General features: G+C 57.5%; 2 protein-coding genes across 4 annotated transcripts in view; one reads left to right on the top strand and one right to left on the bottom strand.

The window, feature by feature from the left end:
- Nucleotides 1-11,883, top strand: part of ARSG (arylsulfatase G) — a 27,021-nt gene extending 15,138 nt beyond the window's left edge. For all 3 annotated transcript variants that reach the window (XM_068413372.1, XM_068413374.1, XM_068413373.1), the window contains 4 exons: nucleotides 564-672; nucleotides 5,595-5,715; nucleotides 10,088-10,178; nucleotides 10,493-11,883. In XM_068413372.1, the coding sequence (XP_068269473.1) occupies nucleotides 564-672; nucleotides 5,595-5,715; nucleotides 10,088-10,178; nucleotides 10,493-10,815 (644 nt within the window). In that variant the 3' untranslated portion in view covers nucleotides 10,816-11,883. The remainder of the gene's footprint in view (nucleotides 1-563; nucleotides 673-5,594; nucleotides 5,716-10,087; nucleotides 10,179-10,492) is intronic.
- WIPI1 (WD repeat domain, phosphoinositide interacting 1) overlaps nucleotides 11,632-20,573 on the bottom strand; it is a 21,077-nt gene continuing 12,135 nt past the window's right edge. The window contains exons 8-13 of the mRNA XM_068413377.1: nucleotides 19,606-19,713; nucleotides 19,058-19,222; nucleotides 18,765-18,872; nucleotides 17,437-17,558; nucleotides 16,593-16,693; nucleotides 11,632-12,174 (exon numbers count right to left, since the gene is read on the bottom strand). Of these exons, the coding sequence (XP_068269478.1) occupies nucleotides 12,127-12,174; nucleotides 16,593-16,693; nucleotides 17,437-17,558; nucleotides 18,765-18,872; nucleotides 19,058-19,222; nucleotides 19,606-19,713 (652 nt within the window). The 3' untranslated portion in view covers nucleotides 11,632-12,126. The remainder of the gene's footprint in view (nucleotides 12,175-16,592; nucleotides 16,694-17,436; nucleotides 17,559-18,764; nucleotides 18,873-19,057; nucleotides 19,223-19,605; nucleotides 19,714-20,573) is intronic.

Here is a 20,573-nt window from a genome sequence, read left to right on the forward strand (position 1 = left end):
TTCCCCACACCCTGCATCTCCCACCCAAGGGCAGTTTGGGTGATGTCAGGGCAACGACTGAACGGGTTAATTAGGCAGCAGGAGGGTTATCGGTGGGATGGGGTTTTAACGAAGGGGGTTTGCGGCAGGCCGGGGGGCTGCGGGTGCTGTACCAGGCACTGGGCAGCAGCCTGCCTGCACGGGGCCGCTCGCCGCCCCCGCCATGAATTCCTACATCTCCCACCTGCTCCGTGTTCTCACCCAATATCAAACACGGATGGAAATGTGGCAGCTCCAACACCCGCCTGTGTTCCTCATCACCAGAGCAGAGGAGGAACACAAAGCAGTGCTAAACTGAGCCCCCTTTTTCCTCCCTTTCCCTATCTCTTTTAAAACCTCCTGTAACTCCTCTCCCTCCCCTGACCCAGCTCCCTCTCCCGTGAAATCCCCCCTTTGGGGCCATTTACACCACCTCTGCCTCTGAGCAGCTCCTTTCCCAGGGAAACTCCAGAGTCAGGAGTTTTTCCTGTCAACGCAAAGCTCCTGGGCAGCGGGATGCTGAGTGCTGCCCTTTTCTCTTCCAGGTGGGAGCTCGGCGAAGCAAACGACGTGGGAAGGAGGGCACCGGGTGCCGGCGCTGGCGTACTGGCCTGGCCACGTCCCTGCCCAGCGCACGAGCCACGCTCTGCTCAGGTACAAGCCCGGCGGGGACGCGGCGGGGAGCAGGGCAGCCCCTTCACCCCCCGTGGGACCCACTTGTCCCCGCGCTGGGACGCGGGTGATGATCTGGAGTTTGGCAGCCGCAGCTGCCCGCCCTAGTTGTTGCCTGCCCTGTGCCAGACTCTGTCCTTTTGTCCCCTCTCCCAAGCCCGTAAGACTTAATGCTTCAGCAAAGAGGAGTTGAAAGGGGTTTTTGTGAGGCTGGTGGCTTGGCGTCGGCAGCGCCGGGCTCCGTGTGCCTCCTGGCCGCGGTGGCCGAGTGCCTCCCGATAATTAAAAGATGACGATGTTCTCTCTCTCCACCAAGAAGCAGGCGCAGGCTTTGTGGTTTGTGAATGGCTTTATGTGGAGGAGGGTGCGGTTGTGGGAAAGGCTGGCCGGGGCGATGGGGCTCGCAGTCAGCGCAGGATGCGGCCGGGCGGGGAGGTGACGAGGGACTTCTGCCTTTCGGGCGAGAGCGGAGGGGAAGGGATGCTGCCTCCGGCTCCTCGCCGGGGAGGGCTGCTCGGCGGTGGGGGGCGTGGAGGGGTCCTTAGTGCAGCAATATTGAATCCTGTGTCCAGTTGTGGGCCCCGCACTTCAAGAGAGATGTTGAGGTGTTGGAGCGAGTGCAGAGGAGGGCGACCAAGGTGGTGAAGGGTCTGGAGGGTCTGACCTCCGAGGAACGGCTGAGGGAGCTGGGGGTGTTTAGCCTGGAGAAGAGGAGGCTCAGAGGTGACCTTAGTGCAGTCTACAACTACCTGAAGGGAGGTTGTAGCACAGTGGGAGTCGGCCTCTTCTCCCAGGCAACTAGCGATAGGACAAGAGGACACAGCCTCAAGCTTGGCCAGGGGAGGTTCAGGTTGGACATTAGGAAGCATTTCTTCTCAGCAAGGGTCATTAGCCATTGGAAGGGGCTGCCCAGGGAGGTGGTGGAGTCACCATCTCTGGAGGTGTTTAAGAAAAGACTGGCCATGGCACTTAGTGCCATGGTCTAGTTGCCATGGTGGTGTCAGGGCAATGGTTGGACTCGATGATCCCAGAGGGCTCCTCCAACCTCATTGATTCTGTGATTCTGTAATATTGCAGCTTGCCTTGCAGCACTTGCACGTCCCCATGCAGCACGTGCAGCTCTGCGCGCAGCAGTCGCACCGCTCTTCGCGGGGGGCACAGCCTGGGCTGGGGGCAGGCAGGGCAGTGGGATGCCCCATCCCCTTTCGTCCTTTGAAGCACATGATGGTGAAGGTCAGGGTGGGGCTGGGGGTGAGTTGCTGGGCATTGGGAAAGAATGTCCCAGCTGCTGGAAGCGGGTCCTGACTGGTGGACCCTGGGGAGGTGTTGGGTGTTTCTAAGGACCGTGAGATAAGCTGGAGCCACTCACTCCTGAGGGCAGCTCTGGAAGCTGGAGTTTTGCAAGCGGGGGAAGGTTCGAGGTGGGAGCTGGGGCACTGACGTCTGGCGGAGGGGATGGGGTGCATGCAGCACCCCTTGGGTTTCACCTCCAAACCCTTCCCCTCCCCGGCTGGCTGATGGACCGACCACTGGGCCGTGGTGCAGAGCTGCCAGCCCGTGCCCGCTCCGGCGGCCGGGGCAGCGCGGTGCAGGATCGGTGCCATCCCCATCCCCCTGTCCCACCAGCCCTCTCCCCGCCCTGGGCGTGCTGCAGCACAGGCATCCCCTTTATCTCCTCAAAGACCTTATCTCCTGCGTTTCCCAGGTCCAGTCCAGCAGGTTGGGCAGCTGGAGATCCAGAAGGCCGGCTGTGCTGTGCACCGGGCTCTTGGGAAGCGGCTCTGCAGCTCCCAGGGAGTTTCCTTCTTGGGTTGGGTTTTTTTCTTTACGGGGCTGGTCTGATCCATGGACTGTCCTGCAAAGCGCCCTTGGTCTCACGAGCAGCCGGCGTGGTTCTGCACCTCCTGCCCGACGTCCCCACGGCTGGGTCCTGTCCCACCACGCAGCTCCTCCGGTAACACCGCCTGGGCAGTGAAGGTGCTGGCCCAGCTGCCCAGGGTCTGGTTGTCCCGAATGCCTGCAGGGAAGCCCACCTCAGACATGGAAATTCAAAGGCCACAAACCCTGAGGAGGTTTCGTAAGGTTCGAGTGTTGGAGCACTGGGGCAGGCAGCTTTTCTGGACACCCAGCGTCACCCTTGGGGACATCCCGTGAAGGACGAGCATGCACCGGGTTGGCATCTTGCTACCCTCATGAAATAGGGTGGTTGAAGGCTTGTCCCCCAGCTGATGGGGAGGCCCGAGAAGCTGGAGAGGGAATGAAATCTGTGTGCAGATGTGGCTGGGAGACGTCTGCACGTGAGGGGGGACCTCTGTGTGGTGGGGTCCCCTGGGAAGGGCAGGGGCTGGGCGAGGGCAAGTGTGAGCCACCTGCACGAGCCTCCTCCTGCCCCTGAGGTTATGAAAATGCTGACAGCCTTTGCCATCAGGCTCTGGAGAGGAGCCCGCGCCTGGCCTCGCCCCGGCGTCCCTTGGCTTCACAGGGAGCGGAGGGGTGAGCGGGGGTGAGCGTGCCCCGGGGCTGGCGAAGCCAGAGCCAGCACAGAAATGCTGATGCATCGCCGCAGACCCGCACCTGCACGCCCGTTGCTGCTGAAAACTGCCTCGTCGGCTGTTCTTAATTATAGTTAATTGTCGGAGGAGGCACTCGCTGCGCTTCTGCCCTTCCCTGCCCCAACCCAAAGTAGGGCACGGAAGAAATAGGTCAGTGGGGTGGTGGAGAAGTAAATTGCACCAGCAGTTTCTGCCGGCGGCGTGGGGCTGGGCAGGGTGGCCGTGGCGTGGGGAGCACCGGCTGGGCCGGGCAGGGCAGCACTCTGCCCGCTTGTGCCCGGGATGTTCCTCGCCGGTGCGGTGCCCCGGGCAGCAGGCAGGGAGCTGCGCGTCCCCACGCACTGCTGGGCCCTTCTCCCTCGGCGTATGGGATGGCAGCAGGACGCTGGAGTGACTTTATTTATCAAATCGCCCTTGGCCAGGGCTGGGCTTGACAGCGTGGCTTCCCCTGCTCGGCTTCCGAGCTGTGCCTGCTGGCGGGGCCTTTGCTTCGATGCCAGCTGTGACCAAAATCCTATTTTTTCATGCCTTGTTCCATGGATCTGCCCATGGCCAAGGGGTTGTTCGACCACCGCTGCCCTCAGTCACGTTGTCCTCCCGCCTCGGCGATGGTTTCCAGTGGTCCCACCCGCCCTGTGCCGGGGGCCGGATCCTGAGGGTGCTGAGCGGGACTGGGAGTGCTGACCAGGGCCTGCCCCGGGCTGCTGTCTCGGATGGACCCGAGCTGACCCCGGCGAGGTGCTGCGGGGATGTGCCGTGCCTGGGGTGCAGCGGGGAGCCAGAGCTGCCGGCACCTCCCGGCACCGGGGCTGCTCGCAGCAGTGTTTGTGCTTATTTGTTCTCTCCGTCTCTTAGCAGCTAAATTAAAACTCGTTGAATGGGAGAACCGGGGGCCCTTCAGCCCGGGGCTCTTTTCTCTCTCCACTCAGGCAGCCACCGGCGTGCGCCGGGCAGGAGCAGTGCGGTGGCAGGACCGTGGTGGCAGGACCGCGGTGGCAGGACCGCGGCAGCACCCTGGGTGCCCTCAAGTTGGGGTACCTGTTGCTTTCACCTCCTCCAGCAAGTTCCTTGCCCCAACCGACCCCCCGAGCTGCCGACACGAGGGTTTTGCAGCCAGAGGGATGCTGGCTGGGTCCCTGTTGGCCACCCGGCACCGATGGCTCTGCCAGCTCCTGTGCCACGTCCCTGGGGAGGGCAGCGCTGTGATGTGTCACTTGGCCCCACTGACGTCCCACTGTCCCCCGGGGCTGTGGGACACCCCTGGTGTGGGGTGGCTCCTTTTGGAGGTGTGGGGTCACCCCGCGACTGCATCTGCGAGAGGGAGGGATGCGCTCGGTGGTGATGGGGTGGGGACACGGACATTTGTGCCTTGCAGGAGCGGGACGTGGGGGCGAGGGGCAGATGTGGGGGCTGCGACTGGGCTGTCCCCATCCCGCTGGAGCCGAGCCTGGACCCCACTGGGCAACGCGGCCGGTGGAGGGGGAATCCCATGGCCAGGCTGTGCCAGGGGCTGGCGGCAGGGCCGGGTGATCCCTGTCCCACCCCAGCAAGGACTTTGCTCCACCTGTGGTTCCCTGCACCCGTCGGGAGGGGAATTGCCACGGCCAAGCTCTGGCCCTGGGGCCACAGGCAGCAGGTGGGGAAGCAGAGCCTCCCCCTCTGCGCATCCCCACGGAGCCGGCGGTCACCCGCTCCTTCCCCGCATCCCTCCACGCCGGGAAGTGACCAAGGACGAGCCCCGAGCGCTCTTTTGTGGCTGAGGCCCCTGAAAAACCCGGGAGGTTGACGGTGGAAATGCTGACGGGCGGTTTGGTGGGAGTGCACAAAACAGCACCGCTCTCATTTTCCATTCTGGCCGCGCCGGCTCGTGCTGCGCCATGCAAAAGCGAGACCACATTTTCCTGGGGCGACGGGATCTGCTGTCATTGGCGTAAAAAACCCCTGTGCCAGCACTTTCTCCGGAGGGTGACCTGCTGCCTTGCCCGGGCGGGGGGCCGGGGGCGGTGGGGGCTGCTCCGCTCCCCGCCAAGCCCCTGCTCTGCGGGCGCGGGGTTTGCGGGGCGCGGCGGGTCCTGGCCGAGCCCCCAGCGCCTGGCGAGCGGCCGGCGCCGGGGTGGGAGGTGTGCGAGGCGAGGGCTTGCCTCTGCTTGAAGCTGGTTTTAACCTTTTCTGCAGAGCTCAGCTGTTGGGATGGGTGCTGGGAAGCGGCCGGGCCCCCCCTCCCCAAGGCACTCCCCTGCCATCAGTGCAGCGAGTGCCCCTGGGCGTGGGGTTGCGGGGTGCAGGGGGGGTTGGGGGGACCCTCCGGGGATCTTCACTCCTTGCTCTGAAGAAAGCCCCCTCTTTCCCCAGCACGCTGGACATCTTCCCTACGCTGGTGGCCCTGGCTGGGGCGGCGCTTCCACTGAACAGGCGCTTTGACGGCTTGGACGTGTCCCCAGTTCTCTTCGGGTGGTCGGATGTGGGGCACAAGGTAAGGCAGAGCCACGGCCCCCGGTGACATCCCCCTCCTGACAGCAGGTCCCACCGCCTCTGAGCTAAAACAGGTGAGTGGGGGGCGGAAAGGCTCAGAGCTGGCGACGTGCGGGCCTGTGGGAGCATCGTCCCCCCGGCCCGGAGGAGGAGGACGGCCGGAGGTGGCTGGGTGCTGTGCCAAGGCTGGGCTGGGGGCACCGGGGTAAAAGGGCTTTGGGATTAATGAAGAATTGTTTTACACTTTGTTCATAAATCTGGGATTATAGGTGAAAATTCCTGTGCGTGCAGCTCGGCGTGCCTTCCCGTGTGCCAGCAGGGCTGTGCCCGCTGTGCCTGGGGACACCCTCCCAGGGTCACCCTCCAAGGGACACCCTCCAAGGGTCACCCTCCAAGGGACACCCTCCAAGGGACACCCTCCTGGGGACACCCTCCAAGGGACACCCTCCCGGGGACACCCTCCAAGGGAAACCCTCCCAGGGACACCCTCCCAGGGACGCCCTCCTGGGGACACCCTCCCCGGGGTGCCTGGGCTTGCCTGCCCACCCGGCAGCCCCGCGGTGCCCAGCACGGCGCGTCTCCAATCGCCGAAGGTGCATCAGCGTGGGAAAGAAAAGCTCCCCAGGGCTCGGACCTGGTTGTATCTGCTTGGTTTATCTTGCCAGCTGGAGACACACCGAAGCCCTCCGTGTCCCAGCTCCTCGGGGGGGACGTGCCCCGTGCTGCTGTTCCAGCGGGGCAGCCCGCCCCGTGCCCTACAGCTCTCTGGCCATACCAAAGGAGCTGCTGACAGCTCCTTTAAACCTACAAACACAGTTAGAACCAGCAGCATGGCTATGTACTTTTCTCAGAGTTGCACAAGATTTTTGCAGAACCAAAAGAAAAAAGTGGCTTTAATAGCAGCCCCACAGATAAAGCCTGATTGTGCTTTGAAAGCCCACCCTCCTGTGAGCACCACGAGCCAGCTCCCAGCAGGGATCTTGGCTTGGCTTTCAGCGTCCATCAGGGGTTTGGTATTTGCTTCGTATTTATGGAACCCTCGTCTGAACCCGGAGATAAAGCGGGGAAGCGGATGGGATGCGGTCAGCGTGCTCCCTGCGCTCCTCGAGATTAACCCTCCTCTCCTGCGCGCATGGGGCTGGGAGGGGGGGACCGGGGGTTTGCTGGGAGCAATGGTTTACTGGGAGTGATGGTTTACTGGGAATGATTTTTGGCTGGGAGCGATGGTTTGCTGGGAGCGATGGTTTGTTGGGAGCGATGGTTTGCTGGGAGTGATGGTTTGCTGGGAGTGATGGTTGGCTGGGAGTGATGGTTTGCTGGGAGTGATGGTTTGCTGGGAGCAATGGTTTGCTGGGATTTACGGTTTGCTGGGATTTACGGTTTGCTGGGATTTATGGTTTGCTGGGTGTCAGGGCGTGGTGGAGGGGCACAAGCCCCTGCCAGCCATTCCTGCGTGTTTCTAACCAGGAAATAAAGTCCTGAGCTGCGATGCCCTGCCAGCTCCCCCGGCTTGCCCAGCATCCCCCTGGCTTGCCCAGCATCCCCCTGGCCCAGGGCTTTTCTGGGGGGGTTTGTGCTGCAGTCAGGGCTGAATTAACCCCTGCGGGGCTGGGAGCCAGGAGCACCACCGGGTTGTTCCTGCCCGTCCCAGCAGCGTGGGGGTCCCCGGGGGATCCGATCCAGCTGCCCGCGCTGCCACGGGATGGGGTGACCCTGGGGGGGACGCACAGTGCCCGCCCGCTCCGGCCCCCCGGGCGCACGCGCGTGTCCCCGCTCCCTCCGCTCTCGGCTCCCTGCCTTTCACCTCCCGCTTGCGAGCGGCCGGTAGCAGCCCCGCCTTTGATGTCGCGGGGTTTTCCTCGACACAAACCCTCCCGACAGCGGTTCCTTTTTCCGCACGCCGCGACACAGCTGCTCCCCGAACCGGGGTCCCCGGAGCGGCCTTGCTCGGTGTCCGGCACAACCTGTGCCGGGGCTGGGGCGACGCCAAGGTCCTGCCGTGAGCGAAGGCTGTTTACAGTGAAAACAAACACATCCTACAGCGTGTATCAAGGGTACAAGTGTCAGACAAATAACCTCTTCCCATTAGCTTGATGGCAGAGGGGGTGCGCGCCCGCTCCCCGCGCCTGCTCGCTTGTGCAAACAGACCAGAGAACCGAGCTCAGACAATGGGTTTTCTGGGGAGAAAAGGCTTTTTTTCCTCCCTTTTCTTTTTTTTTTTAAATTAAAATAACAAAGTTGAAGATCAATAGACGGCTGGCAGACCTGGGAGTGTTTCTTGAAAGGGCTCAATCAAGACAAACTCCTTAATTGTGCAGTAAATTATAACAGATTTTCTTAGCGTGGGGTTTTATGAGGCAGGTTGAGGGAGGTCTGAGTGCCTTTACCCTGGCTGTGCTGCCCAAGGGAACGCCAACGGGTGACAGGGTGTAGGCGAAGCTTTGGGGCTGAAAGCAGACAAATTGGTTCAGTTCCTGGCACCTCGGCTTCACGGGCCCTTCAGTATTTGTGGATTTCTACTTTGGAGCTGTTTCACTGACCAAGGAGCGTCAGCACAAGGGGACTCTGGAGCAGGGTTTCCCCCTTGCAGCGGCCTTACACGGCGCCGCCTCTTCCACTTTACACCCTTAATTTTTTTCCCTGAAACATGATTTTTAAACCAAATTCCAGAAAGTGATTTTTTTTTAATTTGCCTTGCAATGGAGGGCAATAAAGGAAATGGAGAGCATTTGGAAATCACCCCCCACCCTGAATCCTGCCAGTTCTTGGATGAGGTGCCACGGCGGCCGCATCCAGCCCGGGCAGCGCAGGGCGGACATCGGGGCGGACATCTCGGGGTGGACACCTCGGGGTGGACATCTCAGGGTGGACATCTCAGGGTGGACATCTCGGGGTGCCCAGGGGTGCCGCGTGCCGGGGCACCTGCTAAGGCATCACCGCGCCGATCAGCTGCGAACGCTGTTACTAAACTTGGCACCGCAGCTGCCTACAACTTCAGCAGATGTTTCTAATTTTTAGCACAGTGGAAATTTCTTGAATCACTTTTAAACTCGATTCCCAGGGAGGAAACCTCGGGTGACTCATCCCTCAGTGAAGCCATTGGCTCTGCGGCAGATATTATCTGACAGACGAGCCCGCTGAACCCTCCAGCTCACTTGTCTTCTCGCTCCCGTGTGCCAAAGCAGTCGTCCTGTGCGGATCGAGTATCCAAAATACCGAAAGGGAGAGATCCGACCCACCCTTCCCTCCTTCCCTTCCTCCTCACCCCCGTTCCTGTGCCGCGACGGCCGTTGTCAGGGCAGGGAGCGCCCGCACAGTGGGGTGAGTCAGCGGAGATGGACCAGGAATGATGTTCCAGCACCTCACCGACCCGCGCGGCCTCTGCCTCGCATGAGCTCACCCTCGGCTTGTGCCTCGCTGCTGGCCCCGGGCAGCGCCTGGGCTCCCTCGGGTGTCCCTGCCACCCGCCGAGCTGTGAGCACCGAGGGGGACGGGCGTCTCGTCGGCACGGGGCAGCGGTGGGTGACACCGAGCACCTGAGACCGACCCGGCTCCGAAATATTCTGCTCTGCTCTGCTGAAAGCCCCCGCAGCTTCCTGATCACTTTCTTGCAGTAGAATTGGTCTGGGGAGGTAAATTCGGGGGGTGCTGCAGGCAGGGCGAGGAGGGCACAAGAGAGGTGCTGGTGTGTCCAGTGCTGGGCCCCCCAGTTCAAGACAGACAAGGAACTACTGGGGAGAGTCCAGTGGAGGGTACGGAGATGGTAAGAGGGCTGGAGCATCTCTGCTGCGAGAGGCTGAGGGAGCTGGGGCTGTTCAGCTGGAGAAGAGCAGACTGAGGGGGATCTTATCAACGCTCACAAATACCTCAGGGGTGGGTGTCAAGGGGATGGGGCCAGACTCTTCTCAGTGGTGCCCAGTGACAGGACAAGGGGCAACGGGCACAAACTGAAACATGGGAAGTTCCATGTGAATATGAGGAAAAACATCTTGACTTTGAGGGTGCCAGAGCCCTGGCACAGGCTGCCCAGGGAGGGTGGGGAGTCTCCTTCTCTGGGGATATTCAAACCCACCTGGACACGACCCCATGCAATGTGCTCTGGGTGACCCTGCTTGGGCAGGGGGTGGGACTGGATGATCTCCAGAGGCACCTTCCAACCCTTAACCAGTCTGTGGTTCTGTGATTCTGTGTTTCCCGGTGCCCTTTTGCTGTCACCCCGCCCTTCAGCAAGCAAACCTCAGTTGGTTGCTCAGAGTCCAGGTCTCTAAAGATGGGCAGGGGTGGGACGTGGTCTCGGCTGGGGAGGGAGCGGGTCTCATGCAGCAGGTTTTCTCTGCAGTGTGCTGACAGGCACTTTTCTGTTCTTCCTTCAGGTTCTGCTCCACCCCAACAGTGGGGCAGCAGGGAAGGACGGCGAGATCGAGACGCTACGGTTGGCTCAGTACAAGGCGTTTTACACCACAGGTACTGTGTCCCCTTTAGAGATCATAAAGTCTGGGAAAAAACTTCTGGAACTCTTGGTTCCCTGCAGATACAGGTAAAAAACAACTCAGGTTAATTCAAGCAAGAGCAAACCCAGCGAGGAGTAAGCGTGTGCCCCGCTGTGTCTGCACGATGGCTCTGCACCCTGGGGCTGTTGGCCGCAGCAGCGCTCTGGGGCTGGCAGCAGGCCCCGCGCTCCCAAAGCTGGGACATGGTCATCACAGATGGGTGAGGAATGCAGGGGTGATCCCTGGGCAGCCTGAAACTCCAGTGTTTTCCTCTCGTTTCCTCCCTAGGAGGGGCAATGGCTTGCGATGGGAGCGTTGGGCCAGCTGAGCATCACCAGCCACCCCTCATTTTCAATCTGGACGGCGATACCCAGGAGCAGGAGCCTTTGGCTGTGGCATCCAGAGAGTACCAGGCAGTGCTGCCTGCCATCCGCAGGGCCTACGCCCAGGCTCTGGAGGACATCGCGACAGACAACGTCTCGGTTGCAGATTACTCCAAAGACCCGGCCGCGACGCCCTGCTGCGACGCGCGGCGCATGGCCTGCCGCTGCCCAGCGCCCGGGGCTGGGCCAGGAAAGAACAGCGACGCGGCTTTGTCTTTAAGCAATTAATTGCTCAGACTGCTCCTTCCCCGAGTGTGGTTTGTGTGTAGGGGGCTGCTGTGCGTGCTGGCTCCAGGCTGGAGGCTGGCCGCGGAGGAGAGGGATGGAGGCTGCGGGCCCCTTGCTGCAGGGCAGGACCATTGCCCCCGCAGAGCAGGGCATGCAGGACCTGGTGGCTCTGGGCACAGGGAAGGAGACACGGTTTTTGTGGGGCCCTTTAGCTGAGAAAGAGCCAGGTCTTGGATTAAAAGTACCTTCTGTGAGAGCTGGCGTTGGGAGAGAGTTCCTCTGGGAAATTTGCTGGGCTTTCCCCTAAAACAGACCTTACAGGAGCGGCCGGTGGGAGCACAGGGCAGGGGAGGACGGGGCCCGCAGCCTCTGGACGAACTAAGTGCAGGGTTTTATAGGGAGGTCGGGAGAGGTCCCTGCCCCGAGGTCTCCCAGCAGATCAGGGGTCCAGGCAGAGCAGCTGCTCCTGCCCATCCCAACACAGTGCCGGGGCGCAGGTGGGTGAAACAGCTCCGAGGGGGCATTTCTGGGCAGATGTGAAGGCCTGGGGAGCTGCAGCGGCAGAATCGAAGGTGCAACTGAAACTTAGAAACCACCGGGATTTCTCAGCAGCTGAGCGAGGGTTTTCTGAAACCATTCTGGGCTCTGATGACGCACCCAGACCTTTCTTTGGACCAGCTGTAAGGGGGTTTGGGTGAGTTTGGCCAGGTGGGTCGGGTGGAAGCAGCACCAGCCCCCCAACCCCATGCTCCCACTCGTAAACCTTAATCAAGACTGACATCTTTAGGGCCCCACACAGAACAGCAGGAGCACAGCTGCCAGGGACAGAGAGCGACTTTATTCTGTCTTTAAACACAGCAAACAGCATCTCCTCTAATATCACTGCAAAAATACTTTGCCTGGGTAAAATAGTATGTATATACTGTACAAAGACATAAGTTTAATATCTCTTCCTGTAAGTACATTTATACACATAAAACAGCATAAATTAGAAAAGGGACAAACGGGTATATAAAATTCTGGTTACGTACAAATCTGATTAAATTAGCATTTACACTGTGGTTCTAACATATGGTTTGTTAAATATAGCGATGTGCATACAGTACATTGACACCCCACACAGACACGAATTAAAACAAGGGGTAACGGGGCCAGGTCTTCACTTAAACATACTGTAGGAAAAAGCAGTGGCCCACCTTGGATATATTTTTTTTTCCTCGTCCTGGGGATTCACAAACGTGTTCTTCAAAATTCCTGGCTTTTCCAAAGCGCTTCCCAGCAGCTGTCCCAAGCGCGGATGTTTGCTTCTCATCATGACCTCTTCGCTTCGCCCGGCTGACCTCCACGGCACAAGATTATCTACCAAAATCAAAACAGAACGGCCTTACTTTTCCCAGCAACAGGGTGTGTTTCAAGTTGGTTTTACGCACATGGGAGGAGAAGGGGGAGGGATGTCCTGCAGTGTTTTACTTTCCATTCAAAGGCAATTTGTGAGCGGTTTATTTATTTACTCTCCCCCTCCCCAAATTTACAGTCCTGGGAACAGGAACCATCTGGCTGGGTGATGAGTGTGTCTTGCCTCTAGCTGGCACTGGGCTGAGCTTGCAGGAGCTCAGTTACTGGGGGTGAAGTTCGTTTGCCTCGCTAAGTCCTCCCAAAAAGCTCAGCTCCTGGCGTGGTGGGGGGGGAAAGGTGTGTGCGGTGCATCACCGCATCCCTCCAGGGTCTCCAGGTGGAGCCCTGAGTTAAACACCGACATGTTAGACTGGATTAGGGGAGGGGAAGCCTAGCCTAAGCATCAGCAAAACCTCCGAGTGACAGAGTAAAGCAGGCGCACGAAGAACAGGCAGCAGCGAGGACCCTGAACCGCTTCCCATCAGCTGCTCGTGCCGCAGGACGAGGCTGGAGGCCCTGGGGTAAGACGTGCACCCACTTCTGGATGAGGCTTGGGCAGAGCCGTGGGGCTGCCGCAGCACCCACGGCGGGTGCCTCTGCGGACACTAACCACGAGCCAAGGCACAGATCTTCCTCCCCTCGATCAGTTCCAGCCTTGCCAGACGTGACCTGTGTCTCCCAGCAGCACGGACGCGATCCCCGCAGCCCTGTGCCAGGTCTGTGCCAGCTCCTCCTCCTGGGATGTCTCTCCATGGGACCATCACTTGCCCAGTTTTGAGGCACAAGCACTGGCACTGGATTGCACGTTTCCCAAGGGACCTCAGCTAATGTACTGATAAGCTGGGCTTAATCCTGCAAGCCCCAGCTGCCCAAAATGCCTGTCTGAGCTACCCGGGCAGGAGCTGCTGTCGGGAAGAGGTCAGTCAGGTTCTGCCAAACTTGCTCATCCCCCGTGAAACACGATTACTAGTAGAGCTTCACTGCACAGTCTATGGCCTTCCCTCCGCTAACAGCCAGCTGTTAAACAAACAAAAATCAGTTAAAATCATTAGTGTCGCATATCTGCGCAACGGAACGAGTGAAACACCATCCAGCAAACAGCGAGGAGGAACTTGGGCGAACACTGGTCCCACGGAGCCAAAGATGCGTCTGCAGCCCTGCTGCTTGTATGAAGATCCGTGGTTTGGGGCAGCGGGGGTGTGTGCGGACCCCACGCTGGGGCACTGATCTGGGGGGGGCATTTCTCCCCCCCAGCACTGCCAGGGTGGGGACGTCATGCTGTGCAGGGTGGCTGTGGGGCACGGGCTGCTGGAGCTCCTGCTCCTGCCTGTCCTTGCAGGGTGCAGGCAGGAGCTGGAGCTGCAGTGAGGAGCTGCCACCTGCCCTGTGCACCCAACGGGCAGGGGCCACGGGCCACGGGCCACGGGCAGCAGCATCCTTTGGTAGCACAGGCAGGTTGCCCAAACAGTTTTGGAGGTAGCCAAGAATCGACGTGAGAGAGGTGTTTTTTAAGACTGTGTGTCAGTGAGGGGAAGCTGTCTTTGAAGAGCTGACCGCTGTACACGATCTGGCCTGACTGACTGAAACGGCTCTCCTGAGAAAACCTTCCCATCAGCTCTGGTCCCGAGGCTGACAAGCTTCAGCGTGCAGCCAAACGCAGGATGGATCACGTAGGCCTGGAAAAGCATTGAGCAACCTGCTGGAAGGAATCACCTTTCCTACTGAATCTCGGAAGTTTTAAGAGAGATCCGCCGGTGTGCATCCTTGGGTCCACCCAGGCCATCTTGCTTGCTGAGTCCTGTAGGATTTCTTCTGTCAAACCTCCCAATGCTCCCCAAAACCTGTTCTGACCGCGCCTTGGTGGGGAGAGACACTACGGCAGCTCCAGAAAGTGGAGCTGGGCGAGCGGTACCTGGCCCAAAGCACCCACCAACAGCGCCCGACACCGCTGGAAACCTCCCCGACACTGATAAATCCACGGAGAGGTGGCAGCTGCTTGGGCAGGTAACCAGAAAACAGCCATCGTTGCCACGACCATCTGCAGCCCGAGCTGGGTTTGCTCTGCCCATCCCGCAGCGCCTTCTGACACGCAGAGCAGGGGTGACACAGCCTCCTCCCAGCACGTCTCGAGCACCTTCATTCAATCCACCCCATCAACACCAGCAAGAGACATAACCGAGCTTGTTCAACCTCTTGCCACAGGATCCTTCAGCAGTCCCGGCACAATCAGTAGCAACATCCACATCGCTCTTGAGGCCACTTTTTACGAGCCCTCCTTGGGCTTCTCATCCCTTCTCTGCTCTGTCCCTCCTTCCGTTTAATGAAGAGGCAGTTTTCGACAATCAGCAACAGATTTTATGGGAGACTGCTGCTGCTTTTCCTCGCTTTTAACAGCTGAGCTTCTGAAGTCTTGCTTGAGGTCAAGGGGAGGCGAGATGTTTCAAAATGGAGAGGAACTGCTGGGTCTGAGCACTGCTGTTTCTCCAAAAAGTCTAAGTTCAAAGCCACACTGGCGTGGGCTGTGGGTGAATATTCCATTTTGTCACAAGTTTTGAGGTTTTTAAATGTCTTTTTGTTGCACACTGGAAAACAAACAAAACCCTTCCCATGTTTCCGCAAAGCAGAATGCTGTCAAAACATTTTTGTTGGATAAGGTCAGGTTTTTTTCTCCCTCTTTCTCCGCACAGAAGTGACCGATGCCTGAAACCCCCCTTGAACGCGTCATCGAGACCGAACATCTCAGTGCTGAGAAAACACTGAACTTCGGTGAAATTCAGAGCATCAAAACATCCCGACCAACCCTCCGTAGGCACCAACGCAGCGGGAGCCAGCGCCGCACTAGCTGGCAGACCAGATGCAAAACACATTACTGGCAGCAACGGAGGGGCAAACCCGGAGCCCCGCGTTATCTGGGAGCCCCGACTGCTGCGCCACGGTATCAGGGAGTAGTTTTGGAAAGCGCCTTCCCTCCCACACCACCTCCTCCCTAACGTTACACATGCGAGTTGCTCTGTCAGGTTAATGACAGCACAGGGTTGTGACAGATCAAAGTCCGTTTAATAAAGCTCCTGCTGTTGGACAGCAGGGGTTTGGGGCTGCTTTGTCACGGCAGAGTCCCAGCAGGAAGGCTCGTTCGGGAGCAGCGGCATTCCTGCTCGCTGGCATTTGCTTGTCCCCAAACCACACGTTCAAGAGCAGGTTCACCAGAAGGAAGCCAAGGATTTCTGTCTGGCCCTGCTGCTCCTTCCCCAGGGGCCTGGGCCACCAGCTTCTCCATGGCCACACGCCTTTGACCTGAGGGGGGCATTTTAAATATCCTTCTTGGGTCATGGAGTAGGACAACTAGAAAACTCTTGTTCTCAGTTTGCAGCAGGTTATGTTACAGGGAACAAAAGAGAACTGGTCTAAGGTTTATGCAACTTGAGTTGGGGTTAGGCAGTATTGTTTCAAAGGGAGTCACGAGCTAGTCATCTTTTATCCAAATAACACTTTGCATCAGTTACTAGGAAGGTGCCTCGCAGAGGTCAGCCTCAGCATATGGAACAAATCCTGGGATCCCGAGGAAGTTTTTACTTCCTCCTTTTCAGGCAAAACTCCAACAGCAGGTTATGTACAAATGGAGTAAGGGCTTCAGGAGTCTGCCAAGTCTACAAATCCATGACAATATTCTGCTGTATTAATGCGTTACTATTATGAAGACACAGCTGATTACAACCAGATCGTAGCACGGTACCAACATCTGTCCATTTAGGGGTGAGATACTTAACATCATAAACGAGTGTGTAATAGGAAAAGGAGCTGGAGAGACACTGCCAGGCTTAAGTTAGATTTTAAAAAGCCAGTGTCTTCTTCCAACGGTAACTGAGAAAGTGTCATATAAAAATCATAAAGCAGCTTAAAACTCTGTTCTGCCTTTCATCTTTGAAAGTTAGCTTGGAAATGAAGAGACTGGTGAGGTTCAGGTATGTCCCAGTTGCATTGCATAAATACAACTGACTGTAAATGCAACAGGGAGTATTAAGTTTTTATTACTAAATGATGGTCCTGTTCCAATTAAAGCTACTCCTGATAATTCTAGAAATCTGTGCAAGGCACAAAGGTCAGATCTGGATCTGAACGTCACTCTGCATCTGCACTTCATTCAACTAGTTTGTTCAGATCCATCTCTAATTATTAGGTTTGATCATCTTTGCCCCATCCCTAGCTGCCATACCAGTGGGGGGGTACTTTTCCTGGCACTGTCCCTACAACTTCATTAGTTATTTTAGGCTTCACAGTGAGCTGGGACAAGGTGGGGGCAACAGTATCTCTTCTGCAAGAGGTTAATACTTTCTTCTTAGCATGAGGGCTGAATTGCAGGTTTAGGGGTCCCGAATGCTCACAGGAGGAAACTCATTCTCGTCATCAAGACACACTGGTCCAGTTGCAAACTCGTGCTCTGGGATAACCTCTCCTCGCAGGGCACCACCGTCCTCCGAATAACCTGCCCAAGTGAGAATACAAAACGTTATGGATAAATGGATGCAAGGAGGCTGGAAACAAACAGCAGACGCTATTTTATCACCTTTTTAGCATAGAGATGCTTTCTCTGGCTTTTTGGCAGAGCACTGGGGGACTGCAGAAGAGAAAGGTATCTCCATGGACACTGCAGATCAGGGAATGGACTACATGGCTAGCTCCTCTGGCAGAAGCTTTCCTCCTCCCACCATGAACATAAGCCCTAATTCCAGAGTAAGATCCACATCTGTATGTGGACCTTTAGACTTGGGAATATAATGAGGTAGTCACCCAGTCTTCTCCTGCAACAATTTAGTGCTAGCTTCGTTAGGGTAAGGTGTAACAGGTTTGGGAGAATCTGTAACGATCTTGCCATAAAAATAGTGAGATCTGACTTCTCCACCCACGGTCTCAACTCCTGGAAACCAGCCTGGCAGCAGCTGCTGGCTGACAAACTGCAAAGCTCGGATGTGGTTACTGCTCTGCTGGTGGGCCCATTTGTGGTGCAGCTCTGCAGCAGGAGAAGCGCTGGGGGTCCCAGGAAGCAGAGCAGAAAACGCCCGGCTTGTTTTGGGGCAGGGGATGAAGCAGGCGAGCTCCAGAGAGTCCTCCTGCCCCAGTGTGCGCTGCACAAGTGTGTTTCTGGTTGAACCCCTGGAAGATGGGAGACTTTCCACATTGCCCCAGGTAGCATTCTTGCTTCTGCCTAAGGGCAGACGCGATGCTTACCTGGCATGGTCGAAGTTGAAGGCACTGTACTTTGTCTGGCTACAGTTGCTGCATAAGATTGAGGTAATGGAGGCTGAAGGTCGTTTTCTTTGTTCTCCTCCATCTTTCCTGAGCCAAGCAGACTGAGTGTACAGGAGCAAGAGAGGGGAGAAGAGTTAGTTCTGATCCCAACCACTCCTCCCCCAGCACCGCCTAAGACAAGGACATGCATCCACGTCTGCTGGAAGGACATCACCCATCTGCATCGCCGCATCTAGGCACTGCCTGCAGCCCTAGCAGCGCTGCAGAGGAGAACATTGTGCTCTGCAAGTAGAGCAGTGGGGGGAAGCAGAAGATAGGGAAAGCACTACTTCAGCTAGAGGACAATGCTGGCACGAGAATAGAAGGGAACAGATTGACCACAAAAGCTTTAGGTTACAAAGGCAAACAGTGTTTCTAATCACAGAGGGGGCTCCAAAGGGCTTCCAACAGGACCGGACTAGATGGGAAAAGCAGCCCTGGCTAGTTTCGGATGGAGTTTGAGCAGAGATATAGTATGATGTAACATAACTCATGACCCAAGGGCCCTTTTCAGTCCTCTGATGCTAAGAGGAACCCACATACAAAGCTGGCCTGGCAGCTCTGGCCGGCCGCTCCGGGCCGGGAGCAGGCGGGCGTCAGCGGTGTCTGCAGGCGGCGGGGCGGCCGGAGCACGCTGGACAGCGCAGCTTTGAAGCGCTGTTGTTTTGTGGCTTTTCAAGAAACTGCTGGCATTTTCCTGGCTGTCAGCCACCTCCCGGCTCAGAGCACATGTTACATCGCACCCCACCCCAAAGGCTTCACATCTGGAGCCAAGTAGCCCAGATGTGCGTGTGGAGGGGGTTAAGGGCTTAATCAAATTCACACACAAACCGAACAGCAGCACGGAAGGCTCTGCTCGGGCACTGCATGCCTGCAGGCGTGCATCTGTGTGGGGTTTTGTTTATGGAAGCTCCCAGCTCGCTCCGCACCATCCTACCCCCAAAGTCAGCTCTCCAGCACCCACTCACGCCTGGAGAAGGTGCTCTGCTCTCCTGCCACATGGTGGTCAGTGCTCTGCTGCTGGAGGCATCTCCCAAGGCACAGCCTGCCCACCTCTGCTAAGCTGAGATGTCCCACAGCTGCCTGGGGAGCTGAGATGTCTCTGGTTCCTTCCATAAGAAGCCCCACGTCCCTGCCTGCTGACGTGGTTCCCACCCACCTCTGTTGGATCAGGCAGCTACAGCTCCATTTTGTGCTTTCAGGTGACATTTCCCTCAATTTTTTAAAAGATCAGCCTCTGTATCAGATGCGTCTGAAGGTATATTTACCTGTGTTTCTTAATTAAGACACACTCCCCTCCATCTTGCGGGTCCAAGTTATAGATATAGAGATGTCCATCTGACGTAGTCACCAACAGCCGAGGCAGCTTCTGAATCCTAATGAGAAAAGCATCATGAGTCCAACCACGTCTGCACTCGCACACAGATACAGCACGCACCCGTGCTGTGTGCTCTGCAGGCACGGGTGCAAGATAAGGGGCCACAGTGGTGGTGTTCTGCAGAGATAGTTGTGTCTGCTCACGGGCTGGCGTGGCAGAGGGGCTGCAGATGTCAATACATACGTGGAGAGGGCACAGATGTTCCTTTGTCCGGAGATGTTCAGGCGGACAGTGGCAAAGGCTCGATCCTGGTTCATCATGCCTGATACCTGAGCAGGGAGGTAGTTGGTAGCAGCCTGGAACATCTTTCCCATGTAACCACTCCAGGTAGGAGGCTCTTCTGGTCGGCTGAGGGGGTTACAAAGCAGCATCAGTAGGGCTGTGGCAATCAGCCGGGACAAAACAGACCAGGAACAGCGAAAATGATCCTGATCTCAGGCTTTCTTTGGAGCACCTGCACACATTGTGCACCAGCCTAGCTGGATACACGGGAAGGAGGCAGGGGACAGCTAATGAACCCAGAGCAGGTCTGGGGGGGCTGGCAGCAGGGATGCAGTGTGTGGCTTTTCCAAGGAGTGAATCCCACAACCCTCAAAGCCAAAGAGATGGTTTGCAGCTGGTATTGCTCATGGAAAGTATGTGGTGAGGAAATGGAGGCCAGCTGCAGAAAGGCTGATGTCTGAAGCAGAGACACCCCCGGGGCAGGCAGGTTAACCCAGGCTAACCCTCACCTGTCAGTGAGATGCTCCAGTTTAAAGATGTGCACGGTCTCCGTGTTGCTGGAAGCACAGAGGAACTGGGAATCCATGCTGAACACCAGAGAGCTGATGTTCACATACCTAGGGCCAGGCAAAGACAGGACTGGTCACTTCATGGGGCATACCACTCAAGGGGAACTGCTCAGTTTTGCTCACAGAGAAGAGGACGAGGAGGAAGGAGACCCATACACGGCGAGGAGCACCCTGCCTGGCTGCTGCGGAGCCTGCGGGCTGACTGACCAGCATTTCCCTAATCCCTTTGCTCAGCAGAGCTGGGAGCAGCCTCAAGGTAGCGACAAACAGCCAGAGAGGTGGAAATGTCCTTGCTCACAGAGCTGTCTGTGGAGCGAACATCTGTGCCGGCCTCACTGCAGCATCTAAAGCTTCTGGTACTGCAAAGGCCAGGGAGGATATCCAAAGCGCTGGGTAGCCAGATACATGCGGCATCTCCTCCTGTGCAGGCTCAGCAGGGCCGGGGTGTCTCGGTCACGGCAGTTTTTGTCCTTGCAGAAGTGCGTGTAAAATCACAGGCAGGTCAGGGATGGGGAAGAGGGAAAAGTCAGGAAAAGATCTACTGAAAACATCTGAGGGAGCCTGCAGAAGGGCAGCAACAGCCCATCCCCGTCATCGAGACTTGGGCTCTGTGCAAATGACTCAGTAGCTTCAAAACACCTTCTTTGAGAGGGCAAGAGTTGGGATGACAGCTCTGGGGACTTCATTATTTCAAGTGAGAAACAAGAAAGGACAGAGCAAATGGACAGGATCTACCTCTGTTCTCTGCAGTCACCCTGTTCTGTGACACTGAATTGAATCACTAAACTTGCCCGAGGCAGCTGGGCGCAGCGTGGCTGTCTGGCACAATGACATTTCTATCTGATACGCTCGCTCTTGTTTTCTTTCTGCAAAAGATGCCAAAGCCACCAGGATCTGACGTTGCCCTG

The sequence above is a fragment of the Nyctibius grandis genome, chromosome 15 (genome assembly GCF_013368605.1).
Source record: "Nyctibius grandis isolate bNycGra1 chromosome 15, bNycGra1.pri, whole genome shotgun sequence".
NCBI lineage: Eukaryota > Metazoa > Chordata > Aves > Nyctibiiformes > Nyctibiidae > Nyctibius > Nyctibius grandis.